Raw genomic sequence first — 21,342 nt, 5'->3', positions numbered from 1 at the left:
GCTGTAAACAAGGACCCAAGGGCTTCTGGTGAGGTCAAATCGATGGTGCAAGGACAGGTGCCCCAGGGGATTAAAAGCTTGGTCTCTGCTATTCCTTTCTAGTTGGTCCCATCTCCTCCCCTTCCCCATAGTTCCGCAATTTCCCCTCCCACGGGGCTGGGATGCAGCAGTGGAGGGGCTCAGCACTGAGGACTTGGGGTTCTACAGCCCAGGCCATCTGGCCGACTCTCCCACTTACTAGCCACGCAACGGGATGGGGAGTGGGATGGGATGAACCCAGCAGATCACAGCCGAGTCACGTGGCCATGGATGTAATGTGCCCTCCTTCCTTTGTCGCAAGACCAAGCAAGCAGACGTTACTCAGGGACTTGCGGGGAGGAGGTAGGAGGAGTACACGAAATCTAGAAGAACCTTCTTGCTGTCTCCCCTGAGAGGTACCAGCCCAGGAGCTGAGGGAGACCAGGTGCCCCAGAGCAGAAAGCCCCTGCAGGCCTGGGTGTTCTAGAATGGGTGAGGGGGTGGGGCAGGGCTGGGGACCCGTAAGGAAGGACCCAGTGCAGCCTGGCTTCTGAAGGGTTGCTCCAATGTGGAAAAGCACCCCACCATCTTCCTTTGGAGAAAGGCTGGAACATTCCAACTCCAAAACCTCTCACTGGAGGCTCCAGAGGAGGTGGGCTCCAGCTGAAAAGGAAACAAGGAGGCATGGGCACTGCCCAAGGGGGCCGCACGCTGCCCCCATCCTCCGCTCCTTACTCCTTGGTTTCCCACAGACTTCTGAAGCCTAGATCAGAAGAAAGGGTTAAAGCCTTGGAAGAAGAACAATCATTGCCGGGCTCCGGGAAGCGGCTAGTGTTCCCTGCCCTGCCCCACTCTGATCCCTGGGGTCCTGAACCCTCCTGTTCCTGGCCAAGCCTGCCAGGTCCCCTGTCTGCGGCAGACGGCCACTCTCCCACCCCAATCCCAGACCGCCGCCTCCTCCCTCTGCCATCCTTTCTCGCTCCCCCCCAGCCTCTGATTGGCCGAGCCCCCGGGCCCTCCCCGCTCCGGCTCTCCCACCCCTGGTGAAAACTGCGGGCGCCGGGCGGGGTGCAGCAACTGGAGGCAGCGGCGCAGCGGAGGAGACTGCAGCAGCGGAGGACCGGAGCCCAGGTGGGAGCTGGAGTCTGGGCGGGACCCGAGCGCAGGGATAGGCCCCAGGAGCCCATGCAAGCCCACCCAGCCCGAAGCTTCGGGAGACGGTCCGCGAGCGCCCTGGGAAGGAGCCGCGCGGTGCTCGGGGAGGGCCTGCTTCCCTGGCAGGGGTGGGAGCGGGACGCAACTGCTGCAGGCCGGGGGCCGCGCCGCACCTGGCCTTTCGTCTTTCGGGCTTTTGCCCGCTGGGGGAAGGGTTGTCTGGGGCGGAGGCGCCGGAGAACCGGGAGGAAGGGCGCCAAGGACAGCCAGACGTCCCCAAACCCAACTCGCAAAGGCGGCAGCGGGGGGTGAAACTCGGGGGTGAAACCGAGGACGGCAAACTGGAGGGAAATCTCTGCCCTGCGAGGCGGGCTGGGTGCGGGGCGTCAGAGGAAAGGGGAACCGCAGTGCCGCAGGCGGGGGCTGGGAGGATGGCGGGCAGGCGGGGGAGGGGAGAACTGGAAAAGGATGAGAATGGGGGAAGGGGAGCCTCAATTGGGAAAGGAAAGGATTGGAATATGGAAACGGAATAAGGGTGGGGCTAGTGGAACGGGGGCTGGGGAAGGAGGGAGCGCAGAGCTTCTCTGGGTTCTGGGCTGCGGGACACAAGGCAGAAGAAATGAAAACAGACTGTGCGCCTCCTACCTCTCTCTACCGCTCCTCCCTTTGGCTCTACATCCCGCTCCAGTCCCAGCCCCGTTTCTTCCCTTGCTTCTTCTAGCCGCCGCTTCCCCCTTCTCCGCCTAGATCCCAAGCTCGCACCTCTGCTCGGTAACTCAGTCAGCGAATCAAAGCCAGATGCCCGCCCTCTTTCTTCCCCAATAGCACCTCCGGGTCCCTCTCGGCAGGGATCCGAGAGGGTATTGCTGTAGCCGCAGCCGTCGAGGAACCCAGTCCCGCCCCGCCGCAGGGCAGATCATCCGGAACCCTGGACACAGGCGAGCCGCGCGCCCCCCGCATCGGGCGCACGCACCAGGGCAGTGCCCCGCGCGCACTCGCCGGCGCACGCCGCTGCTGTGGCCTCTCTCCCGGCGAGCACCGCTGGAACAGGCTAGGCTACCTGCTCCGAGTCCCCTTGCAGGATGTTGGTCCAGCTTTGGCTGCAAAAAAAAAAAAAAAAAAAGACAGGGCAGAGAGCTTAGGCAGGGAAGTTACGGAAGCCGGACTGGAAAACTGCGGGCCGAGGAATCCTGCCCTGAGAGCTGGACATTTGGAAACATCTACCTTCCAATGCAATCAGAGAGCACTGTCACTTTCCCTCACACGCATCCGAGAACACCCTCAGTGTGTGCCAAGTATAGTCCTATGGGGAGCACCTTAGCCACACACACACCTGACATCATCGCTAGCCACACAGTCATCTAAGAGGAGGGAAATTAATGTCTGTGGATCACCTATGGAGCAGTCATGGTGCCAGATGTTGGTTATTTTTCTTAAGCCCCATCACAAGTCTGTGGGTATCTAAATCTCAGATTCATTCAATATCTTTTGAGCGTCTGGTAAATGCCAGGAACTGTCTGGGCATTAGGGGTTTTCTTCTAAACTAGAGATAGGAAGTCCTTGAATGGGGAGTTTTTGTTTAACAAGTAGACAGTTTTAATTTTGCAAGATGAAACGAGTTCTGGAGATGGGTTGCACAATGATGTGAATGAACTTAACACTACCGAATGGTACACTTAAAAATGGTTAAGATGGCAAATTTTGTGTTACGTGTATTTTACCACAATTTAAAAATAGGAAATCCCTGCCTTCCTGAAGGGAAGAGGAAATGGTGAAGTTAAAGTCACTTACACAAACTTACCCAGCTAGGAAGTGTTCAGCACGACACACACCATTATAGGGTGTGACCTCCTTCCCCCTTGCATTCCCCCAAGGGGAAAGAACCACACAGCAGTGGCACATTCACTGAGAAGTAGGGAGGGGAGAGGGCTGCAGAGAGGGGCTTGGATGCTCACCATGGCTGTTATGGCCTGTCTCCCAGGGGCCCCCAGCCCTGGCAGTAAGTGTGGGCACGCCTGCCCTACCTCTTGCCTGATGCTCATACTCTTCCCACACTCAGGTCCAGGACTGAGCTCTCGGCACCATGAACCCCACCATTGGCATCGCTCTCCTGCTGACAGGTACTGGGCAAGGGGCAGGGCTGGGATTGCAAGTTCCCTGGCTTCCTTCCCTCCAGAGAAGCTGGCTTCTTCCTAAGACCTCAGAAGGTGGAGGTGCCTAAGGGAGAGAGGGCTCTCTTTCCTCCCTAAGTCAGCTGAGCAAACTAGTTGATCTTCTGACTGCCTGAGGTGGTTTTGGGAAACACAGGGTCACTGAGCCTGCCCCATATTGAGTTGGAATCGCTGAGTGGGAACCAGGAACCTGCATCAACTCCTGAGGATCCACCCCTGGAACACACTGATGGGACCTGGGACTAGAGTAGACGAGGAGGGGAGGCTGGGGTCTGCAGTGAGGAAGGCGGTCTGGCCGTCAGGGACCTCTGGGGTGGGGAGAGGTGCTCAGAGAGCAGACCCTTGTGCCCTCCCTGGCCAGGCCCTTCTCTACTTTAATGTGGGGGCGACACTGTGCGTGCCAGTCTTGCAGGTGGCCCGTGGACAGAAGGTGACCAGCCTGACGGCCTGCCTGGCAGACCAGAGCCTTCGTCTGGACTGCCGCCATGAGAATACCACCGCCACACCCATCCAGTATGAGTTCAGCCTGACCCGTGAGACAAAGAAGCATGTGCTCTTTGGCACCGTGGGGGTGCCTGAGCACACATACCGCTCCCGGACCAGCTTCACCAGCAAGTACAACATCAAGGTCCTCTACTTATCCAGCTTCACCACCAAGGACGAGGGGCTCTACACATGCGAACTCCGCCTCTCTGGCCAGCCTCCTGTTGTCTCCAACAAGACTGTCTCTGTGCTCCGAGGTAAGGCAAGCCTGCAACAAGGCCGAGTGAGCTGGGAGAGGCAGGCTGGGGAGGAAGGGGCTGGCTAGGACATGAGGCAGTCCGCTGGGCCGGGCCAGAGAGGGGAGTGGCCCCATAACCTCTCTCCCCTTCTCCCAACTGCTGCCTGGTGCCCTGAGGAACCACTGCCTTCAGTGTGAACTGGGGGAAGGGCTGAGGGAACAGTCAGACACCGGAGGGGTGTAGCAGACGCTTCCACCATGACTGCAGGCAAATCGCTCGGCCTCCCCAACCCTCCTCACCCCCTAGAAAACAAGGATGGCACTTGCTACCTCGCCCAGTTTTCTTGTGAGGATGCTTAGTAAAGATTTGAGGTGGTGTCTGTTCAAGGGCTCAGGAACCTGCAAATGGGAGGCAGCTAGTTCTGTTAGATCAGGTTGGCCCTGGTTCCAGCTAAGACATCATGCAGCCAGCCTCCCCAAGGGAATGCGGTCCCTGCCCTGGGCCTGTGCCTGCCTGAGTGCTGGTCTCTCTCCCTTCCTGCCCCGCCCCTCCACCCCATTCTCTCTCCGCAGACAAACTGGTCAAGTGCGAGGGCATAAGCCTGCTGGCCCAGAACACCTCGCGGCTGCTGCTGCTCCTGCTGTCCCTGCCCCTCCTGCAGGCCATGGATTTCATCTCCCTGTGACTGGTGGGCCCGCGAGGACACAGGAAGCTACAAGGCCCAGTCCAGTGATCCTACTTCTCTGCGTCAGCTGACCCCCTCCCCCAATCCCTCACACACCTCGGGGAGAAATGGGGACCCCACCCCTCATAAGGAATCCCAGTGCTGCATGCCATTACCTCCACTGCCGCCCCACACCCTCTCCGCACGCCACTGGCTGTCTTTTTGTACTTTTTGTTCCAGAGCTGCTTCTGTCTGGTTTGTTTAGTGTTTAGCCTTCCTTTTCTTTTGGAGTTTGTGAAAAGGGAAGCCAGGGTTGGGGACCTGATGGAGAGTGAGTGTGTGGGAGGGGCAGTAGGATGGAAGGGAACCAGTCCCTAGGGGGTCATCCTTGCCCCCTGGGACCAGAGGCCTGGGAGAGACTTGGATGAGGAGGGGAATGGGGTGTGTTTGGGCCTAGCGCATCCCTCAGCAGGCAGGGATGGCGCCTGAAGACCCTAGATGTGAGGGCACCACCAGGCACTTGAGGCCCGTCACTTAAGGAGAACTGAGCGTCTCCAGGAGCAGTCTCTGCCACAGCAAAAAAGCTGTCCTCTGACCACTGTCCCCTAAGGGCCTGGGGCCTGGGGCGTGGTCCATTGAAAATGCAGATTCTGCCCAGGGATCAGTGCTAATGGAAGGTTGAGGGGAGAGTAGAAGGGAGGGTCCATCATCCCTCTCTACCTGAGGAAGCTAAAAAACGGGAGCCTACTGTCCCCCACTGTCTCAACCAGCAACTGAGAGGGTGGCAGAGGAGGACAAGCCCCATCCCAGGCTGTCCCAAGCTCCTAAGAGCTTCTGGAACCCTGACCTGGGGGCAGTAAGGCAGGCCAGATGGAGCCCCAGCCCCGTGCAAGTTTGGCCTAAGTGTTGCTCCAGGAGGCTCTTCCTTCCCTCCCCTGGCAGTGCCAGCCCCTGCCCCGCAGGCCTGCCTTCTCAGGGACCTCTGGGGGCCTGAGGCAGGCCATGGAGTGAGACCCAGGAGTGGGACATACTCAAGAGATGGCTTTTCCCAACACCTACCTCCCCACCCGACGGCTCTGCCCTGTCCTGTGACCGTGTGTAGTGCCACCAGAGCTTATGGCATCTCATTGAGGAAAACGAAAACTGCACAATAAAACCAAGCCTCTGGAATCTGTCCTGTCTGTCCCTGCTCTGCCCCTCTGTCTGTCCTGGGCCTACCTCCCCACCCTCAGCGTGCAGGGAGGTTCAACCTGCCACCATTCCCTCTCCTTTCATCAGCCCTTCCTCCCTGCCCCCAGGGGTGGACCACTGCATGCTGGACTTCTCAGAACAACTCTACCAGGATAACATGACACATTTGCCCAAATAAACGAAGGTTCCACCTCTGCTGACTCACCTGGCAGGAACTCACCTGCCAATGTGTGGGCCAAGCCACATGGCCCTGGGTCCAGAATATGCTAACCAGCGCTAAGGTGTGGAGTCTGCTTTTTCTTCTCAGATCTGGTTGTTCTCAGAAATACCTCCTCAGGTTATAGCTGGTAGAGAGAGAGCAAGTACTTGGAGAGGAGGCACGGGAAGCTGGGGGTGGGAGCTGCCCACAGCATCAAGTGCTGGGTGGGGGGAGAACACAGGCCCATCGCTGGCTCCCTCCCCTCAAAGTCAGTGAGAAGAATGTGTGCAGCCAGGGTCACCCTGGCATTGGGGCTAGAACAGGATCACAGGGTGGTTCGGGGTTCCAGTTACTGGCAGACAGGCAGCCCCCAGACAGCTTTGCCTGCTTTGCCAGGGAATTTGGGGGAGGAGGGTGGCCACTACCCAGAGGCTGACTCATTTGGTATTTAGCACTGGGTAAAATGATTCCGAGTATTTGCTTAAAGGCCCAGGATTTAAATTCATGCCGCTGGCTCCCGTTCTTCCTGACTCCTCCCATCAAGGCCTGGGCCTTGCCAGTGGCCCCTATAGTGACCATGTCCAAAGAGGCAAGAGCAGCCTGCAAGAAGAGGGAGCTGCCTGTGTCACTGACCATGAGGCCTGCCCATCCCTGTGTGGGCTGATGGTCACTGAGCACGGTGCAGCCAGCCTGGGGTCTCCAGAGGCAGGGACACCCATGGACACAGGCCCCTCGTGTTCTCCCCTGCTGGGAGCCACAAGCACCAATGTGCTAGGAAAACGAAAAGAGCCTTTGGGGGTAAGGGAGCTCGAATGCCACCCTCAGAGTAGTAAGAGTTAAAGCTAGAGGTCTTTCTGGAAGGAATTAGGAAGCCAAGGGTGAAGCCTCAACTGTGAGTGCCATAAGACCGTGAGACCTGGGCAATACCTCCCATGTGGTCTTTGTCACACCCTGGTGCTGTTTCCCTGAAGTTTAGCAGCCATACTTTACAAGGGTCCTGGGGAGACGGTGTTGCCCTGTGCAGCCATGCTTAGGGGAGGAGAACCTGAGACCCACAGTGCATGAGGTAGCTTAAGAAGCCACCGAGGCCATCAGAGGCCCAGGGACTATAGGAAGGCAGGAAAGGAGAGAGTGGAACAGGCTTGGGCCCGAGAAGGGGCCCTGCAACTTAAAGTCAGGGCCATCAGGCTTCACAACATAAGCCAAACCAGAAAGACTATGCTGTGGGCCAGGGGTGCCGCGGGCTTTTGGAGGCAGGCCACAGCAGCCATCGGTTCCTCTCTGGTCAAGTTGGGAGGTCTTGTGGAGGCAGCAGGATGTCCGTAGCAACGTGGCTAACTATAAAGAGGGCTGGGGCCAGCCCAGGTTCCTGCACACATGCCCCAGACCCCACGCCATCAGCCTCCTCCACCCCTCCTCCTCTCCCATGTCCCCCTCAACCGTCTCAGTCCATACCTTAGGGCATGGCATTCTTGCTCAGTAGCAACAGAAGCCCCTCTCCACAGCCCTATTTCTGATTGGACTGTCGGCTGAGACAGAGGAATATCTGCACAGGGCGCAGTGTGAGGGTCTCTCCAACATCCAGGGACTCCCTCGGGAAGGGCAAGAGGATCACCATGAGGAGATGTGGGGACTTTCACTGGCCAACCAATAAATCTACACGGTGCCCAGGCACCTGTGACACATCCTCCAGCCTCCTCAACAGGACGCCCATCTCTTCTCTGTGCTTGCAGCCTTCATGTTGTAAAGGGCATGTCTGTCTTTACACGTGAAAGAAGCAAATTTCAGGTTAAGAGTAAATCATTTCCTCATCTGCCACTGAGGTGATATAGAGACTGGAGCCCTTCAGAGTGTGGGCAAAGCGTGAGTGAGCGTCCTCAGCTCTCTGCACAACCCAGGAGGGGTTGAGGACAAAGGTAGGATCGCCTGCCTGCCCAGGGCTCTTAGCCTCAGGAGACTCTCAGGCCCCAAATGTCCCCCCACTGCTCAGCAAGGATCATGTCCTGTGAAGACCCATGAGAGGCATCTCTGCCTGGCAAAGGAAGACCCGGGGGGCAGGGGAAGGGATGGAAGGTGGACACGGCATGTAGAGGGCGACACAGAACCAATGCGAGAGTCTGTGGAGGCCAGTTTGGCTGCACACCCAGAAGGGGTCTTGACGGCTGGAGCTGCCCAGCAGCAGAGGCAGGCATGCCAGGCAGGAGCATGGTCAGTTGAGGCCACCTGCCCGGTCTGGAGTAAAGCAGCTTCCTGAATTCAGTAGGAATCTGGACTAGATGACCCTAGTCACTTCACCCTTCAGTGCCTCGCTTCTCTAACTTTGAAAATAAGATGGTTGGGCTCCTCTTCCTTCTCAGCAACAGGATCCGCAATTAGAACTGGAACATGTGGTCCAGAGTAAAGACTACATTTCCCAGATCCCTTGCGGCAAGATGTGCTTATGTGGCTGAGTTCTGTCCAATAGGACATAAGCACAAAATAATGTGTGTAATTTCTATGAAGTGCTCTTAAAGGGAGGACACGTGCCTTTCTCCCCTTTTCACCTTCATGTTGGTCAGAATGTGGAGTTGATGGCTGGAAATGGAGCAGCTATCCTGGACTATGAGATGGAAGCTGTGTGTTACAAATGACAAAGCACAAGCTGGCAGCCTGGATTCCTGGTGATGGCAGAGCCATCATAGCGGCTGTGGACTACCGTGTTTGAGCTACTGTTATTTGGAGTTTTCTGCACTCACGACTAAACCTAAACACACCTTAAAAAGAAGCCATTATTTAACACTACTGAACTGTACACTTAAATACGGTTAAGATTTTATTTATTTATTTATTTATCTATCTATTTGCTTTTTTGGTGAGGAAGATTGGCCCTGAGTTAACCTCTGTTGCCAATCCTTCTCTTTTTGCTTAAGGAAGATTGGCACTGAGCTAACATCTGTGCCAATCTTCCTCTTGTGTTTTCCTCCTCAAAGCCCAAGTACCTAGTTGTATATCCTGTTGTAAGTCTTTTTAGTTCTTCTACGTGGGACGCCACCACAGCATGGCTTGACAAGTGGTGAGTAGTCCACACCCAGGATCTGAACCAGTGAACCCTGGGCCGCTGAAGAATGCAAGAACTTAACTGCTACGTTACTGGGCCAGCCCCATATATATGTTTTTTGTTTTTTGTTTATTTTTTTTTTAAAGATTTTATTTTTTCCTTTTTCTCCCCAAAGCCCCCCAGTACATAGTTGTATATTCTTCGTTGTGGGTCCTTCTAGTTGTGACATGTGGGATGCTGCCTCAGCTTGGTTTGATGAGCAGTGCCATGTCCGCACCCAGTATTCGAACCAACGAAACACTGGGCCGCCTGCAGCAGAGTGCACGAACTTAACCACTCGGCCACGGGGCCAGCCCCCCCATATATATGTTTTTTACCACAATAAAAAAAAAGAAGCCAAAAGTCAAATTCATTGGGGCTGGCCCCGTGGCCGAGTGGCTAAGTTCGTATGCTCTGCTGCAGGCGGCCCAGTGTTTCATTGGTTCGATCCTGGGCGCGGACATGGCACTGCTCATCAAACTACACTGAGGCAGCGTCCCACATGCCACAACTAGAAGGACCCACAACGAAGAATATACAACTATGTACTGGGGGGCTTTGGGGAGAAAAAGAAAATAAATAAGTAAATAAATAAAATGAAATCTTAAAAAAAAAAAGCCAAATTCATTGAGACAGAAAGTAGAATGGTGGTTGCCAGGCGCTAGAGGGAGTGGGGACTGGGGAGTTACTGTTTAATGGGTACAGAGTTTCAGTCTTGCAAGATGAAAAGAGTTCTGGTCGTGTTGGTGGCACAATGTGAATCTACTTAATGCCACCGCATGGAACCCTTAAAGATGGTTGAGATGGTAAATTTTATGTTATATGTATTTTACCACAATGTTTTTTAAAAAAGAAGAAACCTACGCACAAGGGAACTTTTTGGAGAGCTTACATGAGCGCATACCTTTGTCAAAACTCATTGAACTGTCCACTTATAATGGGCAAATTTCATCAAATGTAAATTATACCTCAATAAAGCACTATGGGAATACATATGTATGGCCCTTTGCCGGGCTGAAGGGCTCCCCAGAGGAGGAGGCATGAGGAGGAGTTAGCACAAAAAGTAGGCTCTGCTATTTCGTAAGCTGATTACCAAGAAAGAAATTTTATTTCCTCTATATCTTGAAAAACTTGGGAAGAGGGAGTGGAAGCCACCGTGGGTTCAGTCTGAGGATGGGCCTCAGCCTCTCGCTAGGGCAACTCACAGCTTCTGGTTGATATACCAGCTTTCAGAGCACACGGCCCATCACCAGGGTCCCTGACCCAGTCAATGTTCAATCACACATTTACTAAGTGCACAGTCCGTGCCAGGGACCTGCGCAGGGTCACGAGCATAGAGCAGCGAATGGTGCAGGCAAGTCCCTACTGCATAACACTTACGTTGTAGTACAGGAGATGGACATCAAGCAAGAAAGCCAGTCAAGACATCAGGTCGCTATAGATCGGGATCATTTATCTGCAGGAGGGGACAAGCGAGTCACAGACAGCACTTTAGCTAGGATGATCAGGGAGAGCCCGAGGAGGGGGCTGCTGAGCTGAGACCTGAAAGATGAGAAAAGGCAGCCTTTGAAGAGCTGTGCGGGAAGCACACGCAGGCGGAGGAGGAAACAGGAAGGGCACGCTCAAGGTGTCCAGGCAGGGAGTGGTACAAGATGTCACGGAAGAGGTAGGTGAGAGCCAGGTCCCACAGGGCCTTGAGGTCATGGTGAAGAGTTTGAATTTTGTCCTAAGGGCAACGGGGAAGTGATAAAGAATTTAGCTAATAATGTTTTAGAAGATCCCTCTTTCTGCTCTGTGGAAAGTAGATTGGAGAATAAAAGCGAAGTAGAGAATAACAGCGGAGTGGAGAATAACAGCGGAGTGGAGAATAACAGTGGAGTGGAGAATAAAAGTGGAGTGGAGAATAACAGCAGGAGCCAGAAATCAGGAAGCTATTACAGTAGTCCCAAAAGAGATGATGGCCTCGGACAAAAACTGTAGTGCAAAAATAAGAGAAGCAGTGACTTTGAGATACATATAGAGTCAAAACTGAGAGGGCTGGTGAAATCCGAACAAGGTCTGTGGATTTAACCAATATTAGTTGCCCAGTTTTGATCCTGTACGACAGTTATGGAAGATGTCACCACTGGGGAAAACTGGTACGCAGGACCTCTTTATTCTATTTTTGCAACTTCCTGTAAACCTATAATGATTTTAAAATAAGTTTTTTTTAAATTCTCAAAAACAACAACAACAAAAAGATGGCAAGTATTAACTCTAGAGGGAGGAAAAAAAAGAATCCTAGTCATAGCATATTACATGGCTTAGCTGTGAATAATATTTACACAGTTATAATAATATAAACACTAAACAGTGATTTTAAGCAAAAATTGTGATAAAGCTATATTGAAGGATGGGAGAAGGATAAGTGTATGTGTTTGATGGGGGAGGAAATGGGCATTTAAGAGAGCTAAACCTAATTTTCCATACGTGAAAGTCAATCGATAAAACGGAAAAATCAAGAAATAGCTATCTATATGAGAGATTTTAAAACATAGAAGTAAATAGCAGAAAAACTAGCTAAAATATTTTGTTGAGAGTGGTTGCTTTGGGGAATGAGAACTTAGGATAGGGTAACAGACTGTTTTTACGTTATAAACCTAGTAACACTTTTTGTCTCTATAAATATATTAGTTTGCTAAACAATATAAATCAAATATAAAGAAACATATTAATGCCCACTTAAAAAAAAACAGAGAAGACTTTCTTACTAGTGGTTTGGATGGGGGTGGGAGCGTTGAAAGGAAGGGAGAAGGAATCCTGGATGACCCTTGGGTTTTTGTTTGAACAATGAATGGATGATGATGCCATCTGTTGAGATAGAATAGACTGGGGGAGTAATGGGAGAAGTGGATATATGAAATCTGCAATGCCCATTAGACATCCAAATGGAAGTATCGAGAAGACAACTAGATATCCCAGTCCTGAGCACAGGTGAGAGGTCAAAGTTAGAGATAGACATTGGTAGACATCAGCATTTGGGTGGTAGGAATCGACCATGGGACAAGTAAGATCATGCAAGGAGACATTATAGAGAAATAATTGAGCCCAGGCCTAGAATCTGAGGGGGCCCAATATTTAGAGTTTTGGGGGAAGTAAAGGAGATTAAAGAGCAGCCAGTGAAGAAAGAGGAAAGCCAGAGAAGGAAGTTTGAAAAACAGCCATCAACTAGGTCAACTGCTGTTAAGAAGTCAAGTAAGATGAGGACCAAGTTGTTGGTGACTACAGTAGCTAGTGTCCAAAGATGGCCCCCCAAATAAACCATGCCCCTGTGTAATCCCATCCCTTTGAGCCCAGCGTGGCTCTGTGTCTTGCTTATGACCAATAGCATATGGTAGAAGTCATGCTGCATGACTTCCAAGGCTAGATCATAAGAAGCCTTGCAGCTTCCACCTGCTTCTCCAGAAATGTGCATGCCTGGGACATTCCCTCTTGGAACCCAGCTGCCATTCTAAGAGCCCAAGTCACATAATGGTCATGTGGTAGGCACTCCAGTCACTAGCCCCAGCTAAGCTCCCAGCCAACAGCCATCATCAGCTGTCATCCATGTCAGTGCGCCATCTTGAACATCCAGTTCAGCTGAACCTTCAGATGACTCCAGGCCCAGCTGCTGCTGACTGCAACCTTGCGAGAAATAAGCCTCCAGTGAGAACTTCCCAGCTGAGCCCATCAACCACAGCAGAATGAGACACATTAATAAATTGTTTAAAGCCACTAAATGTTGGAGTGGTTTGCGTTACAGCAATAGATAACCAGAATAGCGACTTTACCAAGAGCAGTTCAATGGAGTAGTGGTAACAGAAGCCAGACTGGAGTGGGTGAGTGAGAGTGAACAGGAGAGGGTAGACTTTTTGCTCAGGAAGTTTGGCTGTGACTGGTGTGGGAGGTGGAGTCAAGGAGAGTTGTTTATTTTTAAGATGGAAGATACTAAAGCATGGTTGCATGTTGATGGTGATTATTTCTGGAGACATTCTGGAAAGATAGATGAACAAGAGGGAGAATAAAGTGAAGAAGCAGAATCTTTGGGAAGACAAGAAAAGAGGGATCTAGGCTAGGACTAAAGGCAAAGAAGATGGGTGTGGAAGCGGGAGGTTTGTGAACCTGAGGGCAGAAGTCCGGGGGTTTTCACATAAGTAGCAAGGTCATCAGCTGAAGAAGCGGGTGAGGAGATGGAGGGAAGATGAGGCAGCTTTGAAAAAAGTAGATAATATAAAATAGTTATATCAAAAATTAGGACTGGTAGCAGAATTCTAAAAATAGCCTGCCAATATTCCACACACCATAAGCCTGGGCTCTGTGAATGAGAGGAGACATCACGCCCACGATTATGCCATGTTATATGGCACAGTTGATCTTAAAAGAGGGAGACTCTCTGGCTAGGCCTAATGTAATTACATGAGCCCTTAAAAGCAGAGAACTTTCTCCGGCTAGTGGCAGAAGAGGAAGCCAAGAGATCTGAAGCACAAGGGTGATTTAACGTGCCATTGCTGGCCACATAAGAAGGAATGTGGGCAGCTTCCAGGAGCAGAGCAGACCCTGGCTAGCAGCCAGCAAGGAAATAGGGACCTCACATCTACAGCCAGAAGGAATTTGCCAACAACCTAAATGAGGTCGGAAGTGGATTCTTGCCCCGAGCCTCCCAATAAGAGCCTGCCTGGTCAGCACCTTGACTTTGGCCTTGTGAGACCCTGACCAGAGAACCAGCTGAGCCCACCAGGACTTCTAATCTATAGACTGTGAGATAATAAATGAGTGTTGTTTTAAGCCACTAAGTTTCTGGGGATGTGTTACACAGCAGTAGAAAACTAATACAGTGGGAAAATAAACACACCAGGAAACAACAGACATGCTGGGCAGCACTGAGCATATGGCCATCCGAGGTCTGTGGTCATGAACATAAAGCAGACTTCACTGGGTGATCTCCAGTATCATCCACCTGCATGGGTGCAGGCAAAGGGAGGTAGACAAGATGGCCTCAGCAAGGGTCCAGGATTTTCTAGGCAAAAACAGCAGAGGGAAGGAGGGGCAAAGGAATGGAGGAAGTTGGCAAATGAGTGATAAAAGTGATGCATTTTAGAGTCTAAACTGGGTAAGGATGTGAAGATGTCAGAGGGCAGGCAGATTACACACAGTGAGAAGGAGGAGGGAAAGAGGGCCAAAAGCCGACAGGCCGGAGTTGGAAGGATCACCCACACGGCTGTTGAAATCATTGACAATAATGAAAAAGAAGGGGTAGAAAGGAAGACAATGAGCCAAGAGCTGTCAAGGGGTGAGACAAAGTGACCTGGAGCCAGCAGATGACAGCAACAAGGAAGGGTGGCGATAGCGTAACTAGATGCCAGCAGATTCCGCAGGGGTTCCTGAAGGAGGGAGGAAGGGAGCAAGGACACCTACCCCACCTGTCGTGGGTTGGTGCGGCCACAAGTGGCTATTTAGATCTGAACTTAAATGAATTACATTTAAATAAATTACAATTTCAGTTCCTTGGTCCCATCAGCCACATTTCAAGGGCTCAACAGCACAGGTGACTAGTGGTTTTCCATCCTCACAGAAAGTTCTACTGGGTAGAGCTGGACTAGACCCTGGACAGGAAGCATAGGTGTTTGAACCACTCTCCTGGTCAAGTGGAGCTGTTCCGTGGTGGCTGAACTCACGAAGGGGAGGCAGAACAAGGACAAGAGGGCCCTTATCGAACACGGCCCCGCCCTGCCCCCTGAGGCCAGGGTCAGCTCAGCTTCAGCTCCAGGAATGCTCTGAATATAACACCTTCCTGCTCGGAACAGTGTCATGAGGCCCAGAGAAGGGAAAGTCCTTCTTACCGCCAGTCTAAGGCCCACCACCCCTCATTCGTCATTTCCTGTCTCAGCACAACTGACAGAGGAAAGTCCACTTCTTTCAGAGGAACACAGACACACCCCCATGCACAGGATGGTATGCCTCTAACCCTAACAAGCTACCCACATACTCACAGCACACGCCAACTCAGTACATTCAAAAACGTCCAAGTTAGCCAGCTATGTGGGACATCAACAGGCCCGTGGGACGTCTATAGTCCACCCAGTTCCTTCTCACCTTCTGTCACCTCCTGTCTTCCTGAGTCCCCTTTATCTTGCGTCTCAGCTCCTGTAAACACCTGCTGGGCCAAGACCCAACAAGAGCATTCTCCCCGCTGCCTTCTAAGAAGCAGGAAGGTGGGAAAACAATTCCCATGCCACCAGATTTCACATTCCTCTCAGCTCAGTGGTGGATACTTACTTTATATCTAGGAAATTAAAAGCCTTTTGTAGTGATTTTTCCCAGAGCAAAGAATCAGTGAGCCCCAAGGTGAATTAAGTCTCTTCGTCTCCAGAAATGGAAAACTGCTTGCAACTTTTAAATGATGCTTTTTCCTGCTTCTCCTTACCAAAGAGCCAAAAATCAGAGGATCCAGTCTCAGGCAAGCCCCCTTTATAGAGAGTTCCCCAAAGCCAGCTTGCAGGCCATGATGAGGCTAGTGATGGCCACAGCAATGGGAAGTCCTGAAGCCAGGAAGGCACTGCATGCTTGGAGAAGGAACCTGGCAGGAGGAGAACCCCTAAATACATATCATCTACATCAAAACAAGCTAGAGCTACCACTCTCCTGTTGAAACTGCAAAGAAATCCCAAAATCACCCAGGGATGATAAGTGAGGATAATTATAATATACACATTACTGCTAATTTCAGATCTGTAAAATGCTACTGATGTTCCCTTTACTTAGTGTGCTAAATTTTAGTGTTGGTTTTAGAGAAGAAAAAATATTTATCAGGCATTTCCTGGGTCACTCAGTCTTTCTAATCTTATTTTTTCATCAAAGGTCATCAACTGCAAAACCTCCTACCGTTTCAGCAACTTGACCCTCATGGTTGAGGAGAGGACATCCCCAAACCAGCAGAAATATAGGAATAAAACTCTGAACTAAGACACAACGGAGATGGAGAGAGGGGAACCTTAGGGGAACAAAAGAGACAGAATCAAAAAGACATGGTCTGCTCCAGATGCAGTGAACATGGTGAGATGGTGTTTTTACACGTTATTCCTGTTTGCTTCCCTTTACCCCCATAGCCCCACTTTAAGCAGCCAAGCTTTTACGCTTATGTCTCAGTGAAAGGATGTGACAGCAAAAACCAGGGGAAAAAATGGGAGGCCACTTCTGGCTTTTGAATTTCACTCGCTTATGCCATTAATAAAACAGAAAGGATTCACAGCCTAGATGAAAGAGGTGGAGAAAATATCTTGGGTAAAGTCAGGCCTTGCATTGGCATTACCACCATCAGACAAGAGCCAGAGGGACAATAAGAGCATAGATGTTGGTGGGTTCTGTCCTCAGGGACCCAAGCACAGAAAGACAGCAAAACCCCTAAACAGGTTTTTGAGATCTGACAGCAGTGGGGCCACACCCCTCCTATCCTCGGTAGATCCTCAGGAGGGAAACAAGGCCCCAGAAAGAGGAAATGAGAGCAGAGTAGAGCCTGTTTTGGAGACAGCTGGAACCTTGGACAGTGTCACTTTCTCATGCTACTCTGGGCCCAGAAGCAGCAGAATGATTCCCACGTGTCCAAGAATGACCCAGAGGTAGCAGAGAGACACCAGACTTAAAGAGGCCACCAAGCTGGAACCAGGCAGTAGACATCTCAGCGGACACTTGGGTGATAGAATAAGGGCCACTTCCTCCAGTGCTTTGGCAAATATATAGGAGACAGCCTCCCAGAATTTAGGCAATCCCTGGAGAAAGGAGGGGTAATTCCATCATTTGACTGAAACTAAGTGTCCACCACTCCAGCAAAATAGGGGCTGGTTCCAAACAGAAATGTAGTTATATCACAGAAAAACAATGTTGTGTTTCCTGCATGTCTGAGTCTGCAGACTAAGATAACACCTCTGTAAGCATTAAAAGACGGGAGAAGATGGAAAGTAGCAAGTTTCTGGGTAGCAAATTAGATAGAGGATGGGGCCATTCACAGACGTAGGGAATAAAGGAAGGGGAGCAAACTGAGCAGAAAGTGACGAGTTTAAGGTTTGGCTATGTTGAGGTTGAGACCTTATGGGACATCCAAGGGTATGTCAGGAGGCCGGTGGATAATTAGGACAGGTACCCAGGAGTGAGGTCTACCTGGAAATACGCATTTTGGTATCATCCGCCCATACAAGCAGTAGCTGATGGCTAAGTAGGGGACCAGAGTGATCTTCTTATGTACACACCTCATGCCAGGCATTACTGAAAGCTTTTCATGCATATTAACTCATTTAACCCTCAAATCAACTCAATGAGGCAGATACTACTACTATCCTCATTTTTTTTAACATATCAAGAAACAGACATAAACGTTTCGGGCCTCACAGCCAGTAACCAGAGGAATCAGAAGTTATCCCAGGAAATCTACAATCTGCACATATAACACCCACTGAGCTATAAGTTATACTAGAAATAGAGGATGAAGGAATGCCAGAGGAAAAGGAAAATGAGAAGGAGCTGTCAGAAGGAAAACCAGGAAAGCATCGTGTCACAAAACTTAAAGGAGAAGAGGTCTTCAGGAGGAAATGGTTGGAGGTATCGAGTTTGCAGGAGGTCAAGTAATTGATTATAACTAAAAAGGTCCATTGGAGTTAGCAAGTAGGGGATCAATCAGTAAGGACTGGGTAAGGAGGTTTCCTCACCTCTGAGAGGTAGAAGACACGTGGATGTTGCACAGACCAGGAGCTGAGAAGAAGACCTGGGGGTGATGTCTAGACTGGGAGATGGGGAAACACAGCGTGCGCAACCCTTCCAAGAGAACTGTGAAGAGGAGAGAGCTAGAACCTAAGTTAAAGATTTTCAGTTTTGAAAGGGGAAGAATTTGGAGACTATTATATGTCAAAGGGAAAGTCAGTAGAAAATGAAAGTTTAAAAGATACAGGACTCCAAACCTGTGACAGTGCCTGTGAACATGATGAGGAAGAATGCTGAATGGAGACACTTTCACTGGATGATTTCGTACTGCAAATGGAGCCTTGATGCTGCCTGACAACCCTACTGTATTTCCACAGTCCCTTCATCCTCCCACTCTCTAGCACAGAGGTTCTCAAAGGGTCATCCCAGGGGCCGGCCCAGTGGCGCAGCGGTTAAGTGCACACGTTCCGCTTCAGCGGCCTGGGGATCACCAGTTCAGATCCCGGGTGTGGACATGGCACCGCTTGGCATGCCATGGTGTGGTAGGCGTCCCACATACACAGTAGAAGATGGGCACGGATGTTAGCTCAGGGCCAGTCTTCCTCAGCAAAAAGAGGAAGACTGGCAGTAGTTAGCTCAAGGCTAATCTTCCTCAAAAATAAATAAATAAATAAAAAGGGCCATCCCAGACCAGCAGCTGCAGCATCACCCAGAAACTTGCTGGAAATGCACATTCTCAGGCCCACCCCAGACCTGCTGAGTCAGACACTGTGGGTGGGCCTTTATAAGGCTCTCCAGGTGATTCTGATACAAACCCAAGTTTGAGAACCACTGCCCTAGATGACCAGTTGATAACTTCCCCTGTCTCAAACTTCCAACTCTTCCCCCTTCATCCTCTCTCAGCTGATCTTGCCTCCTAATTCACTGAGAGAAAAGAAGCCATTAAGAGAGTCTCCACCAGCTTCCACCACATCCATCCACCCCGCCACATCTGTGGCCAGATATTGTGCCTTCTCTCTTTTTACTTTGGATGAACTTTTATGCCCCAAACCAAAGCCAGGCCCTCGCTCTGTACTAGATGCCCTCCCCTCTCACCTCCTCAAGGACATTGCTCTGGCCATTCACCTCTTGCTCGCATCACCAATTCTCACTCTCTACTGGCTCTTTTTCATCAGCATACAAATATATAGTTATTTTTCCCATTTAAAAAATTTTCTTGACTTCACTTCCCCTTCTAGCTCCCACTCAATCTCTCTCCTTCCTTTATGAGAAAACTCCTCCAAAGATTTGTCTGTAGTGTGTCGACCCCCCTCCTCCTATAGATCTTGAACCCATCTCCAGTTAGACTTTCACCCCCACCACTCCAGTAAAACCATTCTTGCCAAGGTCACCAAAAACCTTCTAAATCAATTCTCAGACTCATCTAACTTAACCCATAGGCAGCATTGGACACAATTGATCTTTCTCTCTTCCGTGGTAGGTTTCCTCCTCTGGTTTCTGGCATACCAGCATCTCATGGATTGTTTTCCCCCTACTTCACTGGCCACTCCTTGGTCTCTTGATGGTTCCACCTCATTTCTAAAACCATTTAATGTTGGAGAGCTCCAGGATTCAGTCCCTGCACATCTCTCCTTTTCTATTTACACTTGCTCCCTTGGTGATCTCTTCTAATCACATGGCTTTAAATAACATCCATATGCTGATAACTCTCAATTTTATATCTCCAACCCAGATTTTGCCAAACTTGTAGATCCAGCCACTTTCTTGGCATCTTGGCATGCCTAACAGACATCTCAAACTTAATATGTATTAAACCAAGCTCCTGACACCCCCTCCAAATAAAACCCTGCGCCCTCCACAGCCTACACCCCTCAGTTCATGTTCAAACCAAAAATTTCCCTTTCTCTCAAGTACCTAATCCATCAGAAAGCCCTGTTGGCTCTACATTCAAAATACATCCAGAAGGCAACCACTTCTCCCCACCTGTCCTGCCACCGCACCAGCCCGAGCTGCCATTATCTTTCACCAGATGATTGCAATGACCTCCTAAATGGTCTCCTGCTTCGACTCTGGCTCTCTTCAGATCTCTTCTCCATACAGTAGCTAAAGGGATCTGTTAACAAAAGTCAGACGCATATCCCTCCTCTGCTCAAAATCTTCCAATGGCTCCCATTTCAGAGTAAAAGCCCAACGGCCCTTAGGGCCCTACAAGGCGCAGCCCCTCCCTTCTCTCTTTGACCGCATCTCCCACTCTCTCTCTTCACTCCAGCCACATTGACCTTCCTGTTCTTACTGAAAAGTGGCAAGTACATTCCTACCCCAGGACCTTTGCATTTATTGTTCCCTCTGCCTAGAACATTCTTTCCCAGATATCCAGATGACTCACTCCCTCACCTCCTTCAGGCTTTACTTATTTGGCATTGTCCTTCTGCTTCTACTAGGATATAAGATCCTTCAAGGCAAGGATTGTGCCTGTTTTGTTCACTGCTGTATCCTCAGTGCCTAGAAGAACGCCTAGCACAGGCAATAACCTGCAAAAAGGAATGGAATGAGGCCCTAAGGAAACAAAGGGTTAAGATCCAGAAGGAAATTCGTCTTGCATGAGAAGAGAGACACCTCTTTCACTGCTCCTGGAACACAGGTAAGAATGGATTCAGATATGTTTGTAGGCAGAAATTTAAGTATTTCCCTCCTGATTACCTCCAATTTCTCTGGGAACTAGAAGACAAGGAGGGACTTGAAGAGAGTGGTAATGGACAGAAATTCCAGCCATGGAGAATGGGAGAAGGAGCTAAGGACACTTGGAAGGACTGATGGGGGGCCGGCCGGGTGGCACAGCAGTTAAGTGCACACGTTCCACTTCTCGGAGGCTCAGGGTTCGCCGGCCCAGATCCCGCGTGCGGACATGGCACCGGTTGGCAAAAGCCATGCTGTGGTAGGCGTCCCACATATAAAGTAGAAGAAGATGGGCATGGATGTTAGCTCAGGGCCAGGCTTCCTCAGCAAAAAGAGGAGGATTGGCAGCAGTTAGCTCAGGGCTGATCTTTCTCAAAAAAAAAAAAAAAAAAAAATGAAGGACTGATGGTCCAGGTGAAATTGAAAACCTGGATTTGCCTTGACACCAATCCACCTGACTGTGTGGTTTTCTCGCCACCATGGGGCGAGGGGGGAAGGTTGTATGTTAAGAATGGGAAAGGCAAAAATTCAAGTTTTGTCTCAGCTTTTGGTTGAAGGACCAAATAAAATTCCTTCCACTGGCTGAGGGCCTCCGTTTACTGACTCAAGGAGGATTGGTAAACCAATCACCAGTCTCATGTTAGTAAAATGAGCAAAGTGTGTCTTTAAGAGTATAGAAAAAGAGAGAAGGCTGGACAACAGGCCCTCTCGAAGCCGGGTGGGAAGGAACTGGAATATTTAGCCGTCCCTAAAAACTGAAA

General features: G+C 50.6%; 1 protein-coding gene across 2 annotated transcripts; it reads left to right on the top strand.

Moving 5' to 3' along the window:
* Positions 1-353: 353 nt before the first annotated feature.
* THY1 (Thy-1 cell surface antigen) lies at positions 354-5,900 on the top strand. 2 transcript variants are annotated; one of them, XM_001503225.5, is made up of 5 exons: positions 354-434; positions 1,009-1,149; positions 3,233-3,293; positions 3,749-4,084; positions 4,639-5,900. In XM_001503225.5, exons 3-5 carry the CDS (start codon positions 3,257-3,259, stop codon positions 4,749-4,751), a joined length of 486 nt encoding a protein of 161 aa, XP_001503275.1. In that variant the 5' UTR covers positions 354-434; positions 1,009-1,149; positions 3,233-3,256; the 3' UTR covers positions 4,752-5,900. The 2 variants fall into 2 exon arrangements, with proteins under 2 accessions (XP_001503275.1, XP_070129888.1); XM_070273787.1 differs by having other exon boundaries at positions 364-434; positions 771-1,149.
* The last annotated feature ends 15,442 nt before the right edge of the window (positions 5,901-21,342 follow it).

This window comes from Equus caballus, chromosome 7 (genome assembly GCF_041296265.1).
Source record: "Equus caballus isolate H_3958 breed thoroughbred chromosome 7, TB-T2T, whole genome shotgun sequence".
NCBI lineage: Eukaryota > Metazoa > Chordata > Mammalia > Perissodactyla > Equidae > Equus > Equus caballus.
This window is presented reverse-complemented; position numbering and strand designations above follow the sequence as displayed.